A 17,921-nucleotide genomic window follows, 5' to 3' on the forward strand; every position below is an offset into this window, starting at 1 on the left:
GACACCCCCAAACAAAGGGAGCAATTTTAGCAGACATCATACGCTACTTTCAGGAAAATGACACCCCGGACGTATCACCCACTACACTGTGGGCGGCTCATAAGCCGGTGATTAGAGGACTGCTTATTAAGACAGCCACACACCTAAAGAAGAAAAAACTTGAGAAGTTAGCGGAGCTACAGAAGCTCTTGCGCAGGGCGGAGACACGAAACCAACAGGGAGCCACCCCACATACCACTAGAGACCTAGCAGACATTAGGCGACAACTCAGAGAGCTCATGCTGGACGAGGTCAGTAGAGACATGGTCCGCTCCAAACGTTTTTACTATGAAAAATCCAACAAAATGGATACGTTACTAGCGCGAGCCCTGAGACCCAAACGCACAACGTCTAACATCATAGCCATCAAAGACACTCAGGGGCGCGTACTCAACAACCCAAGGGATATCAATGAAGAATTTACTAAATTTTATGCCCAAGTCTATAACCACTCCCCGACACTTACGACTACGAATAACATGCACCTAGACCTTGTTACGGACTTCTTGCGGCAGGCCCATCTGCCGCTACTCCCGGCGCACAAAACTGCGCCCTTGGGAGCACCCATAGGACACGATGAAATAGACAGGGCAATCACAGCCCTCAAGGGGGGGAAGGCCCCGGGCCCAGATGGGTTCGACGGTGCTTACTACAAAACTTTCAGGGAACAGCTGATCCCCCACCTAGCCGCAATGTACATGACTTGGACAGACAACGACTCACCCAACGTGGACCTCTCCACAGCAGACATAGTCCTGATTCCCAAACCTGACCGAGACCTCACTGAGGTGGCCAATTATCGCCCTATTTCCCTCATCAACTTTGATCTTAAAGTATATGCAAAGATCTTGGCCACTAGACTCAACCTCATTCTCCCAGAACTAGTACACCCTGACCAAGTGGGTTTTGTCCCCGACAGACAACTATACGGCAACACGAGACGAGCCGTGGACATAGTGTGGTGGGCAAGCACGAAGCGAACGCCTTCTCTGGTCCTCTCCCTGGACGCAGAGAAGGCCTTCGACAGAATACAATGGCCATATCTGTTTGCCCTCCTAGAGGAAATGCACCTTCCCGAAACATTTATCAGGGCGACTAAGGCTCTGTACACCGCCCCAAGAGCACAAATGCTCATCCCAGGAGCGCAGCCAGTTCCCTTTGACCTGAAAAACGGCACCCGCCAGGGCTGCCCCCTTTCTCCCCTCCTTTTTGTTTTAGCGCTGGAACCCCTATTGCACCTCATCCGAACAGACAATGCGATCAAAGGCGTACAGGTTGCGTCCGATGAATTTAAAATCTCGGCTTATGCCGATGATCTCTTACTTACCATAACAGACCCTAAAGAAACAATCCCTCATGTCCTTAAGCTTCTTGACATGTACCACCAGGTATCTGGATACAAAATCAATATAGCAAAATCGGTCGGCATGCCGATAGGGCTCTCAGACGCAGACATCCTCTGGCTGCAATGCACTACGGCCCTTAAAATAAGCACACAGCCCATAAAATATCTAGGGATTAAGCTCACACGAGACCACAAGGAACTATACAAGGTAAACCACCAAAGGCTAATCGATACCCTACGCAGAGACCTAGACCGCTGGCATGACAAACCCATCTCATGGATGGGACGGCTACACGCCATTAAAATGAACCTCCTTCCGCGCCTCCTCTTCATCTTCCAGGCGCTACCCGTGGCAGTAACTAAAAACGACCTTAAACCCCTACAGACCGCAATAGACAATTTCATATGGGCAGGGAAGAGGCACAGAGTAGCAAGACACACACTGTATACCCCTAAGAGCAGAGGGGGACTGGGGCTCCCGAACCTCCACCTCTACTACTTGGCAGCCCACCTAGCACAAATTATAGAGTGGCACTCACCGCCTGACACACAGGTGGGTTGACCTAGAAACACACCTTATGTCCACCGACCTCCCCCAGTACTGGATCTGGGTCCCGAAACCTGACCGCCCAGAGATCCGCACTTCCTGCCCGGCCATCCTAAACTCAATTCGGATATGGAATACTACAGCTCATAAATATGCCCTCACGTACCCTGTCTCGCCTCTGACGCCCTACCTTCGCAATAAAGCCTTCCCTCCTGGCATGACCCCAAGGGACTTCCGAGGTCTTGAGGACACGGGAGCGCAACGTTACTGTCACCTGTTTCAGGATGGTACATTCCACACTTTTGACAATCTGAAAACTAGGGCCCCCCTAACCAATAAAGACTATTTTCGATATCTTCAACTTAGGGACTTTGCCAAGAAACCCAACATAGCAGCAGCGGCCAGGGCAAAGCCCACGTTCTTTGAAGCATTATGCATGTCTGGCGGGCCGCGTACCGGCCTTATCACTCGCTTGTATGAGCAGCTAAGCGCACCCACAAAAGACTCCCAAACGCCCTCGTACATACTTCAGTGGGAAGCTGACCTCCGTCAAACCCTGGATAGCGGGGATTGGCAAGACATATGGGAGGCAGCGGCCAAGTCCTCAATCTGTGTTATTCACCAAGAGCAATGTTATAAAACACTGATGAGGTGGTATACCACCCCAGTCAAACTACACAGAATGGGCAAAACATCCTCCGATGTATGTTGGCGAGGCTGTGGGGAAAAAGGTACCTACCTCCACATGTGGTGGACCTGCCCGAAAGTCTCCCTATACTGGGAACAGGTAGCTCAACTCACGACAGACGTTCTCAAACGACCATTCCAGCCCGACCCCTGGACGTGCCTATTGGCCAAACCGATAGATAACCTCTTGAACAGAGAACAAAAACTGGTGAACAAAATCAACTTAGCGGCCCGGCGCGCCCTGGCGCAGACGTGGCTCCAGGTTGACACTCCACACATGGACAGAACCATAGGCAATATCAAAGAGGCCTGCCTTATGGATCAACTCACGGCCCAGGTGCGAGACACATACACACACTTCCGTAGGGTCTGGGAACCCTGGGAGGAATACATAGATCCCTGAACAAGTGCCCCGCATACTCGCAGGGACATGGAGACTACCTTTCGGGCGGACGCCTGCCTTCTCCCGACATCGGGTCCAACTCACCTCTACTCAGCCCTCCCCCCCCCCCCCTCTCTCTTTTTCTTCTCTCTCTCGCAACCTCACAAACAGACCGGGGGAAAACAACGCTGTCATATACTCTAAACTCCCTCTTATCATGCTACCGGTCTTCCCTTCTCTTTCCTTCTTTTCTTGAATTTCAGTTTGTTAAAAATGTTAAGTAGGTATAACTGTTTAAAGTGACAGCTCCTCACAGTGCAGAGACCATATGAGTTGCCTCAGTAACAAGCGGCTCACAACGACCTCACTGTAAACCGTGAAATGCGTATGGCACACTGCAAATGCTGGCCTTTGCGTAGGCCCCTACAAGCTACTCTAAAAGGGCGTTTTTCCTTCACCAAGGCACCTATAGATGCCTAGTTGATACATTACAAACCAGAAAGGTGCCGAGACAGGTCACAGCATGTAATGTCGATTGCCCGAGTCCACTTCATTGAGCATATATGGGCTTCTGCGTAAGCCGCACTGTTATGTTAACGGTTGAATTGTCTTACTATACCGCCATGGGCTTCTGCGCAAGCCATCCAACTGTCTTATTAAATTGCATGTTGCTCTATGTCACGACCAAAAATAAAGAATTTTAAAAAAAAAAAGAAATGTTTTTTGTAAAGATTGTGATAGCAAGTTTGACGGTTCTTTAGCAAACGTGACAGTAAAGAAATGAGTGTGGCAGCACGCCATTGAGTTTGTCGACCGTATAATGAGCGCGACAATCCAGAAATGAGTGTGACTATTGTTTAATGAATGTGACGGTCCAGAAATGAGCGTGGCATTGCTTTTATTGCACAACCCCCAAGGAAAGTGACCATGCTTGAATGAGTCTGATTATTATTTAATGAGCTTTACAACCCACCAATAAATGTGGCTTTATTGAGTGTCACAGTCCGAAATGAGTGTGCTTATTCTTTATTAAAAGAACACTCCAGGAACCATAACAACATAATCAAAATTAAGTTGTTATGGTGTCAGGAGGTCCCTGGCGCTGACTCTTCTTTTGGGGTTAAACCTTTCACTAATGGTTTAACCCCAAAGTCTTTGTTCCAGCACTGTATCTCTCTCTTCCCCCGTCTTTCCATTTGTTGAAGATCCTTACAACGGAAGATTATGGCTGCTCCTGGCCAGTGCGTTGCTGATTGGCTGAGAACTTTCAGCTGGCGCTTTCAGCCAATCAGTGGCTCCCCATTTACAAAATTACTTGAGAAATGTACACATTTTTCATATGCAGTTTTTATGAAGGGGGAGCCAATGATTGACAGACAGCACCCAGCCAATCAACATTTGTGCAGCATTTCAGAGCAAAATACTGCACACACAGACTCCCTGAAGTGGTCATGATGCTTGGAGTAACCCTTTAAAGGGACACTATAGTCACCAAAACAACTTTAGCTTAATGAAGCAGTTTTGGTGTATAGAACATGCCCCTGCAGTCTCACTGCTCAATCCTCTGACATTTAGGAGTTAAATCCCTTTGTTTATACAGCCCTAGTCACACACCCTTGTATGTGACTTACACAGCCTTCCTAAACACTTCCTGTAAAGAGTCATCTAATGTTTATACTTCCTTTATTGCACAGTCTTTTTAATTACGGATTTCTTATCTCCTGCTCTGTTAGTAGCCTTCTAGACCCCGCAGGAGCCTCCTGTGTATGATTAAAGTTAAATTTACAGAGCAGGAGATGAATGCACAAACATTCTCCCAATCTCATTGTTAAACATGGGCTCCAAAATATATGCCAAGCTACTAACAACACGGCTGATGTCTGTCTTGCCAACTCTCACTCATAGGGTCCATGTAGGATTTGTGGCCGCACACACCACTTTATTGATGTGGCACATTACATGGGTGAAAGTTAGACACCTTCTCTGCTCTTATCTTTGGATGCTGAGAAAGCGTTTGACAAAATCCACTAGAGTTATCTTCATCAGGTCTTAGTATAGATGGGTTGCCTATTGCAATTTATTAATACTTTACTTGGTTTGTACAGTTCACCAAGGGCCTCAGGCTTCATGTCTCACCTATTTAAGAATACCACCAAGCAGGGCTATCATGCTTTATTGGCGTTTCCGATTACTAGTTAAATATAGAAAAAACACAGGTCCTCCCTATTCATTGCAGTCCAGATCTGAGCTCCTCCTTGCGGGTTAAATTACCCTTTGACTGAAAAAAGATGCCATATTGTTCCTGGATATTTCCATTATAAGAGTCCATGCATTTTCCCATGTATCCCAAGATGGCTGGGAGATATGGAAACATTATATCCATAGAGATTGTAAATAAATATAGACTTCTTTTACCTTTCATGTATCTACAACAGAGAATACTCCTGAATAATTCTGACTGCGTATAACCATCATGAGTAAATATTTGGCCATAAGTAAGGCTCCCATCTCCGACTCCCCTCCTTCCACAGATTGATTAAAAAGATTTATAGTAATATTTACATCAGCAATATCAATGTCATTTTATGTTTTTATATGTCCTTTAGAACCTTAAGTTATAGTTTACTATATTTTATTTGGACAAACGTTGATGTTTTGTGTATGTTTTTATGAATTTTGTATGGAATGTATTATCGATTAGTTATGTCATCGGATGACATGATTTTACCTTTATACAAAAATATGAGATGTCTCGGTGGGGCAGATTTGAGATGTCTCGGTGGGGCAGATTTGAGATGTCTCGGTGGGGCAGATTTGAGATGTCTCGGTGGGGCAGATTTGAGATGTCTCGGTGGGGCAGATTTGAGATGTCTCGGTGGGGCAGATTTGAGATGTCTCGGTGGGGCAGATTTGAGATGTCTCGGTGGGGCAGATTTGAGATGTCTCGGTGGGGCAGATTTGAGATGTCTCGGTGGGGCAGATTTGAGATGTCTCGGTGGGGCAGATTTGAGATGTCTCGGTGGGGCAGATTTGAGATGTCTCGGTGGGGCAGATTTGAGATGTCTCGGTGGGGCAGATTTGAGATGTCTCGGTGGGGCAGATTTGAGATGTCTCGGTGGGGCAGATTTGAGATGTCTCGGTGGGGCAGATTTGAGATGTCTCGGTGGGGCAGATTTGAGATGTCTCGGTGGGGCAGATTTGAGATGTCTCGGTGGGGCAGATTTGAGATGTCTCGGTGGGGCAGATTTGAGATGTCTCGGTGGGGCAGATTTGAGATGTCTCGGTGGGGCAGATTTGAGATGTCTCGGTGGGGCAGATTTGAGATGTCTCGGTGGGGCAGATTTGAGATGTCTCGGTGGGGCAGATTTGAGATGTCTCGGTGGGGCAGATTTGAGATGTCTCGGTGGGGCAGATTTGAGATGTCTCGGTGGGGCAGATTTGAGATGTCTCGGTGGGGCAGATTTGAGATGTCTCGGTGGGGCAGATTTGAGATGTCTCGGTGGGGCAGATTTGAGATGTCTCGGTGGGGCAGATTTGAGATGTCTCGGTGGGGCAGATTTGAGATGTCTCGGTGGGGCAGATTTGAGATGTCTCGGTGGGGCAGATTTGAGATGTCTCGGTGGGGCAGATTTGAGATGTCTCGGTGGGGCAGATTTGAGATGTCTCGGTGGGGCAGATTTGAGATGTCTCGGTGGGGCAGATTTGAGATGTCTCGGTGGGGCAGATTTGAGATGTCTCGGTGGGGCAGATTTGAGATGTCTCGGTGGGGCAGATTTGAGATGTCTCAGTGGGGCAGATTTGAGATGTCTCAGTGGGGCAGATTTGAGATCTCTCAGTGGGGCAGATTTGAGATCTCTCAGTGGGGCAGATTTGAGATCTCTCAGTGGGGCAGATTTGAGATCTCTCAGTGGGGCAGATTTGAGATCTCTCAGTGGGGCAGATTTGAGATCTCTCAGTGGGGCAGATTTGAGATCTCTCAGTGGGGCAGATTTGAGATCTCTCAGTGGGGCAGATTTGAGATCTCTCAGTGGGGCAGATTTGAGATCTCTCAGTGGGGCAGATTTGAGATCTCTCAGTGGGGCAGATTTGAGATCTCTCAGTGGGGCAGATTTGAGATCTCTCAGTGGGGCAGATTTGAGATCTCAGTGGGGCAGATTTGAGAAATCACAGTGGGGCAGATTTGAGAAATCACAGTGGGGCAGATTTGAGATATCACAGTGGGGCAGATTTGAGATATCACTGTGGGGCAGATTTGAGATATCACTGTGGGGCAGATTTGAGATATCACTGTGGGGCAGATTTGAGATATCACTGTGGGGCAGATTTGAGATATCACTGTGGGGCAGATTTGAGATATCACTGTGGGGCAGATTTGAGATATCACTGTGGGGCAGATTTGAGATATCACTGTGGGGCAGATTTGAGATATCACTGTGGGGCAGATTTGAGATATCACTGTGGGGCAGATTTGAGATATCACTGTGGGGCAGATTTGAGATATCACTGTGGGGCAGATTGGAGATATCACTGTGGGGCAGATTGGAGATATCACTGTGGGGCAGATTGGAGATATCACTGTGGGGCAGATTGGAGATATCACGGTGGGGCAGATTGGAGATATCACGGTGGGGCAGATTGGAGATATCACGGTGGGGCAGATTGGAGATATCACGGTGGGGCAGATTGGAGATATCACTGTGGGGCAGATTGGAGATATCACTGTGGGGCAGATTGGAGATATCACTGTGGGGCAGATTGGAGATATCACTGTGGGGCAGATTGGAGATATCACTGTGGGGCAGATTGGAGATATCACTGTGGGGCAGATTGGAGATATCACTGTGGGGCAGATTGGAGATATCACTGTGGGGCAGATTGGAGATATCACTGTGGGGCAGATTGGAGATATCACTGTGGGGCAGATTGGAGATATCACTGTGGGGCAGATTGGAGATATCACTGTGGGGCAGATTGGAGATATCACTGTGGGGCAGATTGGAGATATCACTGTGGGGCAGATTGGAGATATCACTGTGGGGCAGATTGGAGATATCACTGTGGGGCAGATTGGAGATATCACAGTGCAGCAGATATCTGTATTACCTAAATTATTGCATTTACTAATTTAGTGCGCACTATCCCAATATTTATTCCAGAGTCTGTTCAAAAGGACATTAACCGTTACACCTGGTAAAAAAAAAAAAAAATGCACCATATTAAAATGATCACACTTCATAAACAAAGATTTTGGGGGTTCTCGAGCACCAAGTTTTCTATGATGTAGCAGTTAATGCAGCATAGGCAAGGTGGTTCTGCTCTAGTCATGAGATAACCAGCTTTGTAGACTTGTGATAGTCCTTTCTTTCCAACGTGGCGACTGATGAACTAAGTTAGTTTCCCAATCTGACCCGCTATTGCCTCGACATTGCCCATGATAAAATTCTCTATTGACAAGCAAGTAACAGGAATTGCACTCAATCCACAAGCCGATGGGGTGCTTAGCTAGACCATGGGCCAGCACTCGCCCATCAGAATATAGATATAGAAAGAGAAGGTCCAGACACTCTCTAGTTCTGCTGGTTCTAATGAATGTGCCCTTAAGCATTGGAGTGCCTGGACTTTCGCTTTTTCTATATCAAAATTCACTAATTACACATGAGACAAAGTTTATACACAGGTAATCTCGGGGGCCATGTCCATCTCTATCATGAATCACTTTCTTCAAGACTTGGCAGCAACACATTATTCTTTATATTTCAGAACATGTTCGGCAATGGACATTTAATGTCCTTTGAGGATTTAAAAAGTAAACATAGTCTGTGAGAGTCCCTTAGATATCATTTCCTGCTTATTCCGCATTGCTTTTATAGCACACATAGAGTCGAGGGATAAAACCATATTACACTCCCCACCATCACGGCTTGACAGTATGTGTTGTGAGAACCTAATGGACAAGCTTGCCATATTACTGTCACTATTAGTACTAATCTTCAACCAATAGATCTAAATTACACTCATGCTACAAAGGGAAATGGGGCTCTCTATCAACCTTCATTTGGCAAGCTGGGTTTATACAAACCATCTAGAAAATCACATACAGGTGGTATCTTGAACCTTTCCGATTAGCTAAGATAAACACAGATACTTTGAATAGATGGTGGAGAGGATGTGAGATGGTGGATAATATTGATTTATTACTGGCATTTATATGGCACACCTGTCCCTAATCAGTCTCGCCCCTTCATTGATGATGAACACTTACAAGCAATAGTGGGAATGTTACACGTATTACAGAACAAGTGGTCATGGTGCCTGGAGTGTGTGTGCGCAGCGTTTGAGTATGAAGATTTACCATACAGATTGTAACCCTACCTCCAGCAGCGACATTAGCAGCCGGGAACTAAAGAATAGTATAATTAATTTAGACGTTCTTCCCACTCATTCCATGATTTCATTAGACCTTCCTAGTTTTAAATTGATAAACAAAGATTCTGGACTGGCTCTGGAAACACCTCCTTCTGGAATACCTCCTTCTGGACTGGCTCTGGAAACACCTCCTTCTGGAATACCTCCTTCTGGACTGGCTCTGGAATACCTCCTTCTGGACTGGCTCTGGAATACCTCCTTCTGGACTGGCTCTGGAATACCTCCTTCTGGACTGGCTCTGGAATACCTCCTTCTGGACTGGCTCTGGAATACCTCCTTCTGGACTGGCTCTGGAATACCTCCTTCTGGACTGGCTCTGGAATACCTCCTTCTGGACTGGCTCTGGAATACCTCCTTCTGGACTGGCTCTGGAATACCTCCTTCTGGACTGGCTCTGGAATACCTGCTTCTGGACTGGCTCTGGAATACCTCCTTCTGGACTGGCTCTGGAATACCTCCTTCTGGACTGGCTCTGGAATACCTCCTTCTGGACTGGCTCTGGAATACCTCCTTCTGGACTGGCTCTGGAATACCTCCTTCTGGAATGGCTCTGGAATACCTCCTTCTGGAATGGCTCTGGAATACCTCCTTCTGGAATGGCTCTGGAATACCTCCTTCTGGAATGGCTCTGGAATACCTCCTTCTGGAATGGCTCTGGAATACCTCCTTCTGGAATGGCTCTGGAATACCTCCTTCTGGAATGGCTCTGGAATACCTCCTTCTGGAATGGCTCTGGAATACCTCCTTCTGGAATGGCTCTGGAATACCTCCTTCTGGAATGGCTCTGGAATACCTCCTTCTGGAATGGCTCTGGAATACCTCCTTCTGCACTGGCTGGAGGCTGGCAAGCAGGCCTCTCCAAATCCCAGAGGGGTATAGTGGATCCAACCATTCTGGGATTTTATACGACAATTGTTAAGCCCCCTCACCTTAATAAAGAAAATATGTACTTCACTCCCCAGTGGGAAATGGTAGTGATTAAACGTAAACTAATAGCAGCCTTCACACCACTGCCGAGGTACTGGAAGTCCTCTACTTTCCAGAATGATGTATTCCAGAGTCATTCCAGAAGGAGGTATTACCAGAGCCATTCCAGAAGGAGGTATTACCAGAGCCATTCCAGAAGGAGGTATTACCAGAGCCATTCCAGAAGGAGGTGTTTCCAGAGCCATTCCAGAAGGAGGTGTTTCCAGAGCCATTCCAGAAGGAGGTATTACCAGAGCCATTCCAGAAGGAGGTATTACCAGAGCCATTCCAGAAGGAGGTATTACCAGAGCCATTCCAGAAGGAGGTATTACCAGAGCCATTCCAGAAGGAGGTATTACCAGAGCCATTCCAGAAGGAGCTATTACCAGAGCCATTCCAGAAGGAGCTATTACCAGAGCCATTCCAGAAGGAGCTATTACCAGAGCCATTCCAGAAGGAGCTATTACCAGAGCCATTCCAGAAGGAGCTATTACCAGAGCCATTCCAGAAGGAGGTATTACCAGAGCCATTCCAGAAGGAGGTATTACCAGAGCCATTCCAGAAGGAGGTATTACCAGAGCCATTCCAGAAGGAGGTATTACCAGAGCCATTCCAGAAGGAGGTATTACCAGAGCCATTCCAGAAGGAGGTATTACCAGAGCCATTCCAGAAGGAGGTGTTTCCAGAGCCATTCCAGAAGGAGGTGTTTCCAGAGCCATTCCAGAAGGAGGTGTTTCCAGAGCCATTCCAGAAGGAGGTGTTTCCAGAGCCATTCCAGAAGGAGGTGTTTCCAGAGCCATTCCAGAAGGAGGTGTTTCCAGAGCCATTCCAGAAGGAGGTGTTTCCAGAGCCATTGCAGAATGATGTATTCCAGAGCCATTCCAGAAGGAGGTACTATCTTTGTTTATCAATTTAAAACTAGGAAGGTCTAATGAAATCATGGAATGAGTGGGAAGAACGTCTAAATAAATTATACTATCCTTTAGTTCCCGGCTGCTAATGTCGCTGCTGGAGGTAGGGTTACATTCTGTATGGTAAATCTTCATCTCAAACGCTGCGCACACACACTCCAGGCACCATGACCACTTGTTCTGTAATACGTGTAACATTCCCACTATTATATAGTGTTCATCAATGAAGGGGCGAGACTGATTAGGGACAGGTGTGCTCCCACTCACTAGGATTGCTGGAGGAGTATGTGTGGTATTCTGTGATAGGTTTCTATAATGGTCCATCTGCCTATACAAACAGTAAGTGAAATTGTGGTCTGTAAACACACACAGATCATAGTCCAGAAGATGCTCAGCATTGCTGTACAATATACATCGCATTCCATAAAATGCAACATGGTAATATTAACATAAACATCACTTTATCACATAACCCACAGAGCTCACAATCAAATTTAAATTTCATACCTCATGACATTTCACATAGACAAAGGGGGAGGGAGGATTGCATTTCAGGGGTGTGAGAGGGGGAGTGACCAGGGGAGGAATTGCCCTGAGAAATTGTAGGTGACTTGATTACAATTCATAAAACTAATAATTTAAGCTTCAATTTATAAGGAAAACAATGTATCTTATTGACACAGACTGATTTCTAAACACATTTTTTGTAGTTTACACATTACTGGGAGTATTGTGGAGCTCTGTTATACACAGACATTACTGCGAGTATTATTGATGTGGAGCTCTGTAATACACTCAGACATTACTGGGAGTGTGATTGCTGTGGTGCTCTGTTATACACTCAGACACATTACTGGGAGTATTATTGCTGTGGGGCTCTGTTATACACTCAGACACATTATTGGGAGTATTATTGCTGTGGGGCTCTGTTATACACTCAGACACATTATTGGGAGTATTATTGCTGTGGAGCTCTGTTATACATTCAGACACATTACTGGGAGTATTATTGCTGTGGAGCTCTGTTATACACTCAGACACATTACTGGGAGTATTATTGCTGTGGAGCTCTGATATACCCTCAGACACATTACTGGGAGTATTATTGCTGTGGAGCTCGGTTATAGACTCAGACATATTACTGGGAGTATTATTGCTGTGGAGCTCTGTTATACACTCAGACACATTACTGGGAGTATTATTGCTGTGGAGCTCTGTTATACACTCAGGCACATTACTGGGAGTATTATTGCTGTGGAGCTCTGTTATACACTCAGGCACATTACTGGGAGTATTATTGCTGTGGAGCTCTGATATACCCTCAGACACATTACTGGGAGTATTATTGCTGTGGAGCTCGGTTATAGACTCAGACATATTACTGGGAGTATTATTGCTGTGGAGCTCTGTTATACACTCAGACACATTACTGGGAGTATTATTGCTGTGGAGCTCTGTTATACACTCAGGCACATTACTGGGAGTATTATTGCTGTGGAGCTCTGTTATACACTCAGGCACATTACTGGGAATATTATTGCTGTGGAGCTCTGTTATACACTCAGACACATTACTGGGAGTATTATTGCTGTGGAGCTCTGTTATACACTCAGGCACATTACTGGGAGTATTATTGCTGTGGAGCTCTGTTATACACTCAGACACATTACCGGGTGTATTATTGCTGTGGAGCTCTGTTATACACTCAGACACATTACTGGGAGTATTATTGCTGTGGAGCTCTGCTATACATGCAGATACATTACTGGGAGTATTATTGCTGTGGAGCTCTGTTATACACTCAGACACATTACTGGGAGTATTATTGCTGTGGAGCTCTGTTATACACTCAGACACATTACTGGGAGTATTATTGCTGTGGAGCTCTGTTATACACTCAGACACATTACTGGGAGTATTATTGCTGTGGAGCTGTGTTATACGCTCAGACACATTACTGGGAGTATTATTGCTGTGGAGCTCGGTTATACGCTCAGACACATTACTGGGAGTATTATTGCTGTGGAGCTCTGTTATATAATCAGACACATTACTGGGAGTATTATTGCTGTGGAGCTCTGTTATACACTCAGACACATTACTGGGAGTATTATTGCTGTGGAGCTCTGTTATACACTCAGACACATTACTGGGAGTATTATTGCTGTGGAGCTGTGTTATACACGCAGACACATTACTGGGAGTATTATTGCTGTGGAGCTCTGTTATACGCTCAGACACATTACTGGGAGTATTATTGCTGTGGAGCTCTGTTATACACTCAGACACATTACTGGGAGTATTATTGCTGTGGAGCTCTGTTATACACTCAGACACATTACTGGGAGTATTATTGCTGTAGAGCTCTGTTATACACTCAGACACATTACTGGGAGTATTATTGCTGTGGAGCTCTGTTATACACTCAGACACATTACTGGGAGTATTATTGCTGTGGAGCTCTGTTATACACTCAGACACATTACTGGGAGTATTATTGCTGTGGAGCTCTGTTATACATTCACAGGGTTTTTCACTAAAGTGAGAATTCTAAATTAATTTCAAACTTAAGGTCAAAATAACCAAACTGGAAACATTTTCTAAGTCATCTATGCTTTCAGTTCGGCTGCTCTGGCCTTAAATTAGAAATTTACTCTGAATTCTCACTTAATTAGACAATCCTGTCAGACACACCAACAATGCCGAGCTCCCAGAATAAAGGGACATTAGGATAAAATGAGGGACAGAGGGATTTCTGCCCAAAATAGGACACTCAGCAGTTATGGTCAATGTGAGGACTGATCCCACACTATCTGGACGATTCCCTCTGGACCCACTGGAACGATGTAGAAAATAATTCCTGATATAAAAGTGAGATAAACTTGACACAATTTTCCAATCAGTGACACTTTTCTATCCAATATTCTGTTTATTAGTGATTGCAGCAGTTATCTGTGCGAGGGAGTGCTTGCTATCAGGAGGCCCTGAACATGAAGATACATTGCTTAGTTAAACACTAGAACAAGGAGCATTGTGTACACACAGATACAATGTATTGTGCTGCAAGGATCTGTTCCTGTGTTTTGTTATAAGAACAATGAGTATTTGTTCTGTTTCTGTCCTGATGACTGTCTATTAGGAGGGGGTGAGAGTACTGATGTATGTGTATTAGGAGCAGGTGAGAGGTAGGTGTCCTGATGTCTGTGTATTAGGAGGCGGTGAGAGGTAGGTGTCCTGATGTCTGTGTATTAGGAGCAGGTGAGAGGTAGGTGTCCCGATGTCTGTGTATTAGGATCAGGTGAGAGGTAGGTGTCCTGATGTCTGTGTATTAGGATCAGGTGAGAGGTAGGTGTCCTGATGTCTGTATTAGGAGGCGGTGAGAGGTAGGTGTCCTGATGTTTGTGTATTAGGAGGAGGAGAAAGGTAGGTGTCCTGATGTCTGTGTATTAGGAGGAGGAGAGAGGTAGGTGTCCCGATGTCTGTGTATTAGGAGGGGATGAGAGGTAGGTGTCCTGATGTCTGTGTATTAGGAGGGGATGAGAGGTAGGTGTCCTGATGTCTGTGTATTAGGAGGAGGAGAAAGGTAGGTGTCCTGATGTCTGTGTATTAGGAGGGGATGAGAGGTAGGTGTCCTGATGTCTGTGTATTAGGAGGAGGTGAGAGGTAGGTGTCCTGATGTCTGTGTATTAGGAGGAGGAGAGAGGTAGGTGTCCTGATGTCTGTGTATTAGGAGGAGGAGAGAGGTAGGTGTCCTGATGTCTGTGTATTAGGAGGGGATGAGAGGTAGGTGTCCTGATGTCTGTGTATTAGGAGGGGATGAGAGGTACGTGTCCTGATGTCTGTGTATTAGGAGAAGGTGAGAGGTACGTGTCCTGATGTCTATGTACTAGGAGGAGGTGAGAGGTAGGTGTCCCAATGTCTGTGTATTAGGAGCAGGTGAGAGGTAGGTGTACTGATGTCTGTGTATTAGGAGAAGGTGAGAGGTAAGTGTCCTGGTGTCTGTGTATTAGGAGGAGGTGAGAGGTAGGTGTCCCAATGTCTGTGTATTAGGAGCAGGTGAGAGGTACGTGTCCTGATGTCTGTGTATTAGGAGGAGGTTAGAGGTAAGTGTCCTGATGTCTGTGTATTAGGAGGAGGTGAGAGGTAAGTGTCCTGATGTCTGTGTATTAGGAGGAGGTGAGAGGTAGGTGTCCTGATGTCTGTGTATTAGGAGGAGGTGAGAGGTAGGTGTCCCGATGTCTGTGTATTAGGAGGAGGTGAGAGGTACATGTCCTGATGTCTGTGTATTAGGAGGAGGGGAGAGGTAGGTGTCCCGATGTCTGTGTATTAGGAAGAGGTGAGAGGTAGGTGTCCTGATGTCTGTGTATTAGGAGGAGGTGAGAGGTAGGTGTCCCGATGTCTGTGTATTAGGAGGAGGTGAGAGGTAGGTGTCCCAATGTCTGTGTATTAGGAGGGGGTGAGAGGTAGGTGTCCTGATGTCTGTGTATTAGGAGGAGGTGAGAGGTAGGTGTACTGATGTCTGTGTATTAGGAGGAGGTGAGAGGTAGGTGTCCCAATGTCTGTGTATTAGGAGGAGGTGAGAGGTAGGTGTCCCGATGTCTGTGTATTAGGAGGGGGTGAGAGGTAGGTGTCCTGATGTCTGTGTATTAGGAGGAGGTGAGAGGTAGGTGTACTGATGTCTGTGTATTAGGAGGAGGTGAGAGGTAGGTGTCCCAATGTCTGTGTATTAGGAGGAGGTGAGAGGTAGGTGTCCTGATGTCTGTGTATTAGGAGGAGGTGAGAGGTAGGTGTACTGATGTCTGTGTATTAGGAAGAGGTGAGAGGTAGGTGTACTGATGTCTGTGTATTAGGAGGAGGTGAGAGGTAGGTGTCCCGATGTCTGTGTATTAGGAGGAGGTGAGAGGTATGTGTCCTGATGTCTGTGTATTAGGAGTAGGTGAGAGGTATGTGTCTCGGTGTCTGTGTATTAGGAGGAGGTGAGAGGTAGGTGTCCTGATGTCTGTGTATTAGGAGGAGGTGAGAGGTAGGTGTCCTGATGTCTGTGTATTAGGAGTAGGTGAGAGGTAGGTGTCCCGATGTCTGTGTATTAGGAGGGGGTGAGAGGTAAGTGTCCCGATGTCTGTGTATTAGGAGGGGGTGAGAGGTAAGTGTCCCGATGTCTGTGTATTAGGAGGAGGTGAGAGGTAGGTGTCCCGATGTCTGTGTATTAGGAGGGGTAGGTACGTGTATTTTGGTTTAATATAAGGTATTGCTTTTTCCTCGATGTCTACAAATGATGAAGCCAGCATTTATACTCACCATTCTCTGCTATGACAACTCCCAGCACTCCCAGCAACACCAGTATCCTAGGAATTCCCCCCATCCGGGCGAATCAGAAATTTTCCACTAAATGTTAACTCCTCATTTGAATCCAACTTGAAAATTCAACCAGAAATTCTCCAACTTGTTCAACCTGCGAATTGCTGACACTCCACCACAATGCAAAATGCAAGAGTATTCGTTCTAAAAAGTTACCATAAAAAATGTGCAGTTGGAAAACTCTAAATATACTTGAAAAGTTAAAAAAATAAAAAATCCAAGCAGAATTAAATATCAACTTAGTAACTGGGAAAAAGTTTGGAAGTTGAATTGCTGGAATGGGATTTCCTTGAGATTTGGGGGAGATGTTTGGAGGTGATGGGCAGTAAGTGAAAGGTTGTGAGAAGTGGACGACCAACGATTCCCCTCCCTGTGTGACTCACACCCACAGTAACATTGTACAAAGGGAGGGGAGGAGGGGGCATTCCTCAGCTAGAACTCTCCTACTCCCAAGGGGAGGGAGAACCAGCTCAAATACTGAGAAACATCGCAAAACACAGAGTCCCAGGGCTTCAAGACATTCTTACCCAGCACACTGAAACAGCAATGTATGAATATGTAAATACTACTTACAGAGCTCCACCATAGGCTGCAGCGCAGAGCAATGACTATTTAAACTACTCAGTGAGTTGTGAAACACTTTAGGGTTTACTAAACACAAAATTCATACCTCCCAGTTTTTATTTTGAGGATTTTACTGTAGTTTAAAACACATTACTGGGAGTATTATTGCTGTGGAGCTCTGTTATACACTCAGACACATTACTGGGAGTATTATTGCTGTGGAGCTCTGTTATACACTCAGACACATTACTGGGAGTATTATTGCTGTGGAGCTCTGTTATACACTCAGACACATTACTGGGAGTATTATTGCTGTGGGGCTCTGTTATACACTGAGACACATTACTGGGAGTATTATTGCTGTGGAGCTCTGTTATATAATCAGACACATTACTGGAAGTATTATTGCTGTGGAGCTCTGTTATACACTGACACATTACTGGGAGTATTATTGCTGTGGAGCTCTGTTATACACTCAGACACATTACTGTGAGTACTATTGCTCTGGAGCTCTGTTATACATTCAGGCACATTACTGGGAGTATTATTGCTGTGGAGCTGTGTTATACACAGACACATTACTGGGAGTGTTATTGCTGTGGAGCTCTGTTATACAATCAGACACATTACTGGGGGTGTTATTGCTGTGGAGCTCTGTTATACAATCAGACACATTACTGGGAGTGGTATTGCTGT

The 17,921-nt window shown here is 45.8% G+C and overlaps 1 protein-coding gene across 2 annotated transcripts in view; it reads right to left on the bottom strand.

Annotated features, from left to right (window-relative positions):
• The window catches only part of AXL (AXL receptor tyrosine kinase), an 83,144-nt gene extending 66,099 nt beyond the window's left edge, over positions 1–17,045 (bottom strand). For both annotated transcript variants that reach the window (XM_063431311.1, XM_063431310.1), the window contains exon 1: positions 16,602–17,045. In XM_063431311.1, the coding sequence (XP_063287381.1) occupies positions 16,602–16,665 (64 nt within the window). In that variant the 5' untranslated portion in view covers positions 16,666–17,045. The remainder of the gene's footprint in view (positions 1–16,601) is intronic.
• Between the last annotated feature and the right edge of the window lie 876 nt (positions 17,046–17,921).

Source organism: Pelobates fuscus, chromosome 9 (assembly GCF_036172605.1).
Source record: "Pelobates fuscus isolate aPelFus1 chromosome 9, aPelFus1.pri, whole genome shotgun sequence".
In the NCBI taxonomy this organism is placed as follows: Eukaryota; Metazoa; Chordata; class Amphibia; order Anura; family Pelobatidae; genus Pelobates; species Pelobates fuscus.